The sequence below is a fragment of the Eucyclogobius newberryi genome, unplaced genomic scaffold (genome assembly GCF_026437365.1).
Source record: "Eucyclogobius newberryi isolate DKJ021-1_F unplaced genomic scaffold, fEucNew1.0.hap1 SCAF_9, whole genome shotgun sequence".
NCBI lineage: Eukaryota > Metazoa > Chordata > Actinopteri > Gobiiformes > Gobiidae > Eucyclogobius > Eucyclogobius newberryi.
In genome coordinates, this window is record NW_027316532.1 from 37,371,509 (window position 1) to 37,380,955 (window position 9,447).

General features: G+C 43.4%; 1 protein-coding gene across 1 annotated transcript in view; it reads right to left on the minus strand.

The window, feature by feature from the left end:
* The window catches only part of kita (KIT proto-oncogene, receptor tyrosine kinase a), a 33,186-nt gene extending 27,760 nt beyond the window's left edge, over positions 1 to 5,426 (minus strand). The window contains exons 1-2 of the mRNA XM_072438224.1: positions 5,155 to 5,426; positions 461 to 751 (exon numbers count right to left, since the gene is read on the minus strand). Of these exons, the coding sequence (XP_072294325.1) occupies positions 461 to 751; positions 5,155 to 5,209 (346 nt within the window). The 5' untranslated portion in view covers positions 5,210 to 5,426. The remainder of the gene's footprint in view (positions 1 to 460; positions 752 to 5,154) is intronic.
* Between the last annotated feature and the right edge of the window lie 4,021 nt (positions 5,427 to 9,447).

Consider the following 9,447-nt stretch of genomic DNA (forward strand, 5'->3'; position numbering starts at 1 on the left):
CACATTTAATGAGCTTTTGTTTTAATGGTATTCCTTATCATTAGCTAGCTTAGAGTTGTTTTTGAATAATTCAAGCTTTAATTTGATTTGATTTTTATGTAGAACAAAATTAATAAAAACGTTTTGAAGCATTTTTCTGTTCTGCAGCACCAGAACAGAAAAAAAGTCAAGAAAAACAACACGAAGAGTCTGTACGGCTTTTCAAAATGGGCATTCAGCTGCTTGTCTGCCCGCTGTAGGTGTGAAGCATGTTTGAGTAATATTGACCACCTATTAGCACCCACTGACATGGGTCAAACATGTAGAAGCACCCACCCACCCTCACCCTCAGGGAGGGGAACGTCTTTAAGCTTAGGCTTTGGCTGAAAACTAACAAAAACTGCACCTATGTGTAAATTGTGTGAACGAGTACTGAATGTGTGAATCGGCTGATGAAACTGATGAATCCAGAGGAAAGTACCTTTGACAAAGACGTAGATAGATGTTTGGAGCCTGGACAGTTCCTCAGAGCAGATGTACCGTCCCGTATGAGAATTATGAGCTCGTGGGACGTTCACCGTGGACATCCCATCCACCAGTGTCTGTCCGCGCACTGTGGAGCGGTCCTCCCTCTTCCACTGCATCACCTTGTCGCCCTGGCAACGCAGGCCAAAGGGCTTGTTCATTTCTACCACCAGGTACGTCCCGAGGGTGAGGTGGTAGTGGAAGACCAGGTTGGAGGTGGTGGGGGTGATGGAGGTCTTGGTGTCACCTAGAGCAAATATGTACATTTACTATTCAGTCATAACCATGGCAGACCAATGCAGAGTGCAATACAGAGTGCAATACATCGCGCAATGCAGAGCGTAATACAGAGTGCAATACAGCGCGCAATACAGAGTGCAATACATCGCGCAATGCAGAGCGTAATACAGAGTGCAATACAGCGCGCAATGCAGAGTGCAATGCAGAGTGCAATGCAGAGCGTAATGCAGAGCGTAATGCAGAGTGCAATACATCGCGCAATGCAGAGCGTAATACAGAGTGCAATACAGCGCGCAATGCAGAGTGCAATGCAGAGTGCAATGCAGAGCGTAATGCAGAGCGTAATGCAGAGTGCAATACAGCGCGCAATGCAGAGCGTAATGCAGAGTGCAATGCAGAGTGCAATACAGAGTGCAATACAGAGTGCAATGCAGAGCGCCATGCAGAGTGCAATGCAGAGCGTAATACAGAGTGCAATACAGAGCGTAATGCAGAGTGCAATACAGCGCGCAATGCAGAGCGTAATGCAGAGTGCAATGCAGAGTGCAATGCAGAGTGCAATGCAGAGCGTAATACAGCGTGCAATGAAGAGCGCAATACAGCGCGCCATGCAGAGCGCAATACAGCGTGCAATGCAGAGAGCAATGCAGAGCGTAATGCAGAGCGCCACGCAGAGCGCCACGCAGAGTGCAATGCAGAGCGCCATGCAGAGTGCAATGCAGAGCGTAATACAGCGTGCAATGCAGAGTGCAATGCAGAGTGCAATGCAGAGCGCCATGCAGAGTGCAATGCAGAGCGCCATGCAGAGTGCAATGCAGAGCGTAATACAGCGTGCAATGCAGAGCGCCATGCAGAGTGCAATGCAGAGTGCAATGCAGAGTGCAATGCAGAGCGCCATGCAGAGTGCAATGCAGAGTGCAATGCAGAGTGCAATGCAGAGCGCCATGCAGAGTGCAATGCAGAGCGTAATACAGCGTGCAATGCAGAGCGCCATGCAGAGTGCAATGCAGAGTGCAATGCAGAGCGCCATGCAGAGTGCAATGCAGAGTGCAATGCAGAGCGCCATGCAGAGTGCAATGCAGAGCGTAATACAGCGTGCAATGCAGAGCGCCACGCAGAGCGCCACGCAGAGCGCCACGCAGTCATTTTTTCTATTGGTAGAAGTTAACTCAATTTATCCAACACAAAGATTGTGATGAATCATATCACACTCTATAGACCTTTCCCCATAACACATGGCATTCATGTGTAAACTCAGGGTGTAACATAGAATTAACAAACAACATTCTTATGATCTTTATACCCTGCTCGCGCTGCTTTTGACCGGGTAACATTTTGAGAGAAAAACTTGGCATGATGCATTTCCTCCCAATAAAATCCCTTTCAGAGAATCAACTCCACAAATTAGTTTAATTTGTAATCGTAAAAAATGAAGCATTCTTTACTAACACTGACAGTTATTGGTGACTTTTGAATGTCGTCAGTCACCAGAAAACATCTTGCTTCTGTTTATCTGTGTGATCAAAATGCCATAAAGATAATGTTTCATGAAGTCCACTGTGACATTCCCTTCAAACCACTACATCAACAAATCTGTGTATTTTCAACCGGTTATTGCTGAAGGGATGGCTTTATCAAGATGTAATCAAGCTGCAAATCCAACTGGAAACAGGTGGGGAGACTTTCAATGTGAAAACATCTCCAAAATTAGGTTCCAAAAGTGTCTTCCTCAAACGCTGTGGGAGTCTGTTGTCTGCAGTAGTGGGAGTGTGAAGGCGCCGCACAGAGAGTTTGAGCCACTCGGGCCAACATTATTCAAGTATTCAGCTTTTGTATGTTGTTATTTGAAGATAAAGTTAAAAAGATTGCACTTCCACTACTGTAAATATCCTTTATAAACTTTGACCACTGCCATGCCGCTGATTAAAGGGGACATTTTGTGCAAAATCAACTTGAATGAACTTTTAACCTTGTTACAAACGTGTTTACTCAAGTTTTCTTTCGATTAATTCCTTGATTCCCCGCCCACATCCCTGTACTTAGTTGTGATTAGTTGGAAAATAAAGACTCCAAGTGACCCACGTAGAGATCTAAACTGTAACATAGCCACTTTTTAAAACTGAAAACACCGTAAATGAAAATCCTCTGCTTGAAATGTCCCTGTGACAGTCAGATCTGCTTCAATGGACCTGTTTCTATTATTAAGCCATTTTAAATCAATATTGAACAAAATATCAAATAATTGTCTATTCATGTTATAGTTCAATACTTGAAAAAAGCATAATAATCACAAAAAATGGATGCCACAAACGGACATCATAACTGACACACGCACCATGGAAAAAATAACCGCCGGATTCAACTTGAAAATAGACAAATTCAACAAAAAATTTGCAAAATGGAAATAATTTTTGCCATAATATGCGTTTATCATTAGTTAAAACAAATATTATTATTTTGAATTATTATTATATATTTTTCTTTACATATGTTTGTTTTATGTACGTTTTTGTTGCTGTGTGTAAAAAAATAAAGACAAAAGCATAATATGTCTCCTTTATTAAAAGGAGACATATTTGCCAATAAAGTGATAAAAGTGCAAATGTTGTGGTTAATAGACCAAAGCTTCTTGTCACTTCTGTGGATAGTAAACACCTCTTTGTGAATCGGGGAGTAAACTTGTGGGACAAGGTTTATGTAAAGACAGGTAATGCAAAGGCCACTGTGCTAATGCTGAAGGCTGTATTTGAAAGTAGATCCCTGACCTGTTGTAAACAAACTCGTGTCTCCTACTCTAAGTAATTGGATCGTCAAACTTTTCCTGTTATCAGGAAAGAAAAACAAACGGTTATATTTTTTGTATGACAATAGACCTGCGGTTTAACGCGAAGAAAGGCAAAATACAAATGCAGGCGCTGAAACTGGTCAAATGAGGACAATTAGTACATCAACGCAAAGGTCATTGTATTACAAAACAATGGTAAAGTATTATCAGTATTACACCAATGTAACATGCCATTTTCATACTGGATAAATGGCCACAAATGATGTCCATCTGTGTCTCTGTGTTTGTCCTAACATTACCTTTTGCACAAAGAGCAGACCACTCTCTGTTTCTCTGATTTTGGTAAGCCTGACAAACTCTGATGTAATCGACAAGGATTATGGCCATTTTACAGTCTGTAAATCAAACATGATCGAGTGCTCTATATTTCACAGAAAGGAATCTGTCAAAATTGTGCATAAATTTACCAAGACAATACGTGAAAACTGTTCATCTTGCAAGTTCAATGCAAAGTTTTGATACGGTTCTAATGTAACCATTACACCAGTAATTTTATCATTGCATATTGAAATTGAGCTAAAACAACCACTGAAACTCATGAACAAATAACTCAGATGTATATGGGCATGAATATTGTATTGTACATGAATGTACAGTAAAATCGTATCAGGATCAGCAGAAATAGTTCAAATTAGCAGTGCAGAGGAGCAACTGAACAATTTGAGTTGATCACATGACAGTTGTGTCCAGGGGCCAATAGCAGTGGACTTCACTGTGGTTCTGTGCAGTGGGACACAAGGCACTGGCCTCCTGCTTCACACGGTGCAAAAGCTGCTGCACATTACAACAAACAGGAGAAAAACCATGAACCAAACACAGACACAGGCCAAATCATGCACGGTTTACTCATGCAGCACATGGCAGACACAACCAGCTGTAGCCAAGCCACAAACGTGGGAAATAATACAAAATCATCATCATCATCATCATCATCATCATCATCATCATCATCATCATCATCATCGTCATAATAATAATCGTCAAAATAATAATAATAATAATAATAATTATTATTATAATATATGTATTATTATTGTTATCATGTATTATTATCAAAGCATTATAGCCATGATAATAATAAAGTTAACCAAAATACACCGTAAAAGAGCCGGTTGTAAATGACAAACACCGAATCAATGTGATGTTTTTCAAATGAAGCGGACGGACCGCGGCACCGCTCACGCGCCTCACGCGCCTCACGCGCCTCACGCCTCTCTCACGCACGGAGCTTATCTTTTAAAATAGTGACAACATTCATTTATATGCTACCTAAGAATCAAGATTGGCATCATCCCAATTCTGACTTTTGTGTGCAAAAAACTCATTCCACAGGTTGAGACTGTCACAGGCAGAGCTTCATTATTAAATAAAGTTCTTCGCCCCAAGTCTCCACTTTCTTTATGTCGATAAGGTTTTACATATGCTTCTTAAAAACAAAGAAATGTGCCGAGGCGCGCGACATAACAATAAAGTGAACTGCCTTTTTCACCAGTAGATTATGCTTAACCACCTGCTGCAATAAAAGTCGGCAGATGCATTGTAAATAAAGCGATAGTGCATTTTACCTGGGTGAAAAGTTAAGTGTAGAAAAACAGACAGGAGAATCCAGTGGTATTCCATAGTGATTATTCCATGGGTCTGAGGAGGTGCGCCGGCGGCTCTCTGCTCAGACGGTCTTCTCCCTCTGCACCTCTTGTGGCGGCGGCAGCTTCACTTGTGGAGAACTTGTGTGAGGAGTCCGCGACCACGTTTAAAGGCGCAGATGCTCAGCTCCAGACAAAAGCCTTTGCTGAAGCAGCGGAGAAGTGAACGGCTCGTGCGTGAACATGGTGAGGAGAGAGGAGAGGCGCGTGAGCAGGTCCCACTTCTGTCCCGCGTGAGGCTCTGCGGAGAGGCGCGTGAGCAGGTCCCACTTCTGTCCCGCGTGAGGCTCTGCGGAGAGGCGCGTGAGCAGGTCCCACTTCTGTCCCGCGTGAGGCTCTGCGGAGAGGCGCGTGAGCAGGTCCCACTTCTGTCCCGCGTGAGGCTCTGCGGAGAGGCGCGTGAGCAGGTACCACTTCTGTCCCGCGTGAGGCTCTGCGGAGAGGCGCGTGAGCAGGTACCACTTCTGTCCCGCGTGAGGCTCTGCGGAGAGGCGCGTGAGCAGGTACCACTTCTGTCCCGCGTGAGGCTCTGCGGAGAGGCGCGTGAGCAGGTCCCACTTCTGTCCCGCGTGAGGCTCTGCGGAGAGGCGCGTGAGCAGGTACCACTTCTGTCCCGCGTGAGGCTCTGCGGAGAGGCGCGTGAGCAGGTACCACTTCTGTCCCGCGTGAGGCTCTGCGGAGAGGCGCGTGAGCAGGTACCACTTCTGTCCCGCGTGAGGCTCGGAGCGCGCTCTGGGACCGACTGTGCGCGGCTGTGGCGACGTCAACATGTTTATAGGAGCTGCGCGGTCCTCACACTCAAGGGGGAGGCGTTTGAACCGGGGGCTGGTTCAAACACACGGACTTTCTTTTTTCTACAGGCTAAAATAATGTTTGTTCTTATTCTAGAAACGGTCTAGCCTGCAAAAAAAAAAAGTTCGAGTTGACTTGGATGGATGCTCTGCATGAATGTTCCCTATAACTGTATTTACTGTGACCTGCAGGTAACCTTTACAAAACGTTTCCTAACTTTCAGGAAACCTTCACCTTTTATGTTTTGTGAATAGTAAGCAAACTGTTAAAACTTTAACCTTTACAGAGGACTGGATTCCTGAAAAATGATAAGACAATCTGGCAGGGATGGAAAGAATCTTATCGAAAATTCTCACGTTACTGTAATTGAGTACATTTTTGGTGTAATTTTCCTTTTTTTTGAGTAGATGATATTAGAACTTGTGTGAGGAGTCCGCGACCACGTTTAAAGGCGCAGATGCTCAGCTCCAGACAAAAGCCTTTGCTGAAGCAGCGGAGAAGTGAACGGCTCGTGCGCGAACATGGTGAGGAGAGAGGAGAGGCGCGTGAGCAGGTCCCACTCAACTGGTACTCAACTGGTTCAAAATGCAGCAGCAAGATTACTAACAGGAACAAAAAGAAGAGAGCACATTACGCCAGTGCTGAAGTCTCTTCACTGGCTCCCCGTCGAGTCCAGAATCAAATTCAAAATTCTACTCTTGACCTACAAAGCCATAAATGACATGGCCCCATCCTACCTCAAAGATGCTATAGAACCATATCATCCAAACAGAGCTCTTCGCTCTCAGAATGCCGGCCTTCTGGTGGTGCCAAGAGTCTCTAAAAGTACTGTAGGAGGTAGAGCGTTTAGCTACCAAGCTCCTGTGTTATGGAATCAGCTCCCGACCCATGTTAAATATGCTGACACAGTCTCTTCATTTAAGTCCAGGCTTAAAACGTTCCTCTTCGAAATCGCTTATGGTCAGAGTAGTTAGGAACAGAAAGATAAACCCACAGCTTCAGCTACGCTGCCCTAGGAGTAACTATGCTGGGGGAAGTATGACAGCTTGAGCACTATCCTCTTCTTCTTCTGACTACTTATGCTATCAAACAATATTTATTTTTTGATTCCACTTGCAAACTGTTCACCGCCTTCTTTTCTTTCTCTCACTCCTGAGGACCTGTGGACCCAGATGCCCCTCCCCTGGTGAAGTGGTCCCTGCCCTGTGTGGACGGTCCCTCATCTGCCTGAAGAGTGGCTCCAGTTCGCCTCAGTCGGTCCCTCTTCTGCCTGAAGAGTGGGTCCAGCTCGCCTCCGACGGTCCCTCATCTGCCTGAAGAGTGGGTCCAGCTCGCCTCCGACGGTCCCTCTTCTGCCTGAAGAGTGGGTCCAGCTCGCCTCCGACGGTCCCTCTTCTGCCTGAAGAGTGGGTCCAGCTCGACTCAGACGGTCCCTCATCTGCCTGAAGAGTGGGTCCAGCTCGACTCAGACGGTCCCTCTTCTGCCTGAAGAGTGGGTCCAGCTCCAGTCTCCTTGTGTCCGTCTGTCCGTCTGTGAGAGTGGGATCTCTCCTTCACTGGAACTCCTCCAGGTTTCTACGCTTTTTTCCCAAAGAGGTTTTTTTTGTAGTTTTTCCTGGCCGAGAAGGAGAGTCTAAGGACAGAGGACCCTGGGACATCGTCCCTCGCCACCACAGACATTGTCTGACTTCATCGCCACCACAGACATTGTCTGACTTCATCGCCACCACAGACATTGTCTGACTCCATCGCCACCACAGACATTGTCTGACTTCATCGCCACCACAGACATTGTTGATTCATTTCTCCCTGTGGCCCTCAGAGGCAACTGTTGTTGTGATTTTGGGCCTTACAAAAATAAATTGATGATGATGATGATATTAAGTGTTTAATGTTACTTCACGGATGCTGCTTTCCACATCCAAACACTCAAAACAACACAGCATCACCTGCCCTCATCAACCAGAACTCAAAGAATATGCAAAATGTTGCAGCTTTAATTGTACTTGTAATTTAGTACATTATTAGCCATACAACTGAACTTTTGCTTGAGTTTAAATTTACTGTTCTCTTTCCACTTGCAATCTGGGTTCAATGTTCAATTTGTTTAAATGTAGAAAAAGCTTCAGTTGTAGTCATCTAGACTCCAGTCCAGATGACTACAACTGAAGCTTTTTCTACAAAGGACCACGCCTGGACCAATGAGGGATTACACCGACAATAAACGACACAACAAAGGAAACTGGATTTTTCAGCAAAACAAATAAATATGACAAAACACTTTACATTTTTGTTGCTTTTTGTTGTGGAATTGCTGTCTTTTTTATTATTTGTTTATCTTTTTTATTTATTTATTAATTAATTTTTATCTTTATTATTTTCCCCTCCATCCCTTGTTGGGAAATGGGAGGTTTTGTCTGTGGGAGTTTTTGTTTATAGGAGATCTTCTACTGAGTGTTTTTCAAACTTCCTATAAGTGATCTTATCTTTTCCTCTGTATCTACCTGCGTTGCATCAATGAAATTTCCCATGTGGGACAATAAAGGAATATCTTATCTTATCTTATTCTAACATGTTAATTTATTCATAAATCCACCATGAATTGTGATAAATCCTAAAACTGAATGGGTCCTAGAGATAATACATACTGAATGTATTTACAAGCACCAGTAAGATTCAAAGCCGAGTGGAGCAGGTAAAGTGTTGTGAAATGTGAGGGTTAAGTATAGGTACAGCTGCTGTATTATTTAACACAGTATTTCCTAACATGCTTGGACAAAGACAGGAGACATGACAAGCAAATTAAGATCTCTCACAGTCGCTCCAGTGCACATTCTTTAAACACACAGTGGACGGAGGTTTCACATAAGGAGAAAAAAGACATGATAGATTCAGGTTGTTTTATATATATTTCTTGCTCAATTATTATTTATAGACAAGTGTTAAAAGCTCAAATAGCATTCACTCTGAAAGCTAATCTCTAATTTGACTTCCTCCAAGCATTAAGTCTCGTAAAAGAGCCATCCATAATCGCACATTGATTTTTCCATTCACACATATTAAGCTGAGGATAACATTATTTTTGGTTTGCTCTCGTTTTCAAAGCACAGCATAACTACCTGACTAAAGGCGGACTGATATGATAAAGAGTGTGGTTTTCCTTGAGCCGGATCACAATTAAAATTTGGCAAGGCAAGGCAAGGCAAGTTTATTTGTAGAGCACATTTCATACACAAGGCAATTCAAAGTGCTTCACAGCAGGAAAAATGCATTCAAATCACAAAGAAATTACAGAAACAGAAATAAAATAAAATTAACTAAATTAAAAATTATCAATCCAACTGATTTTCTAAACTAATAAAATCACAAACAAAAGAGAAGAGTGCAAAGAAAAAATCCTTTCAGTCATATGCGCAGCTAAAC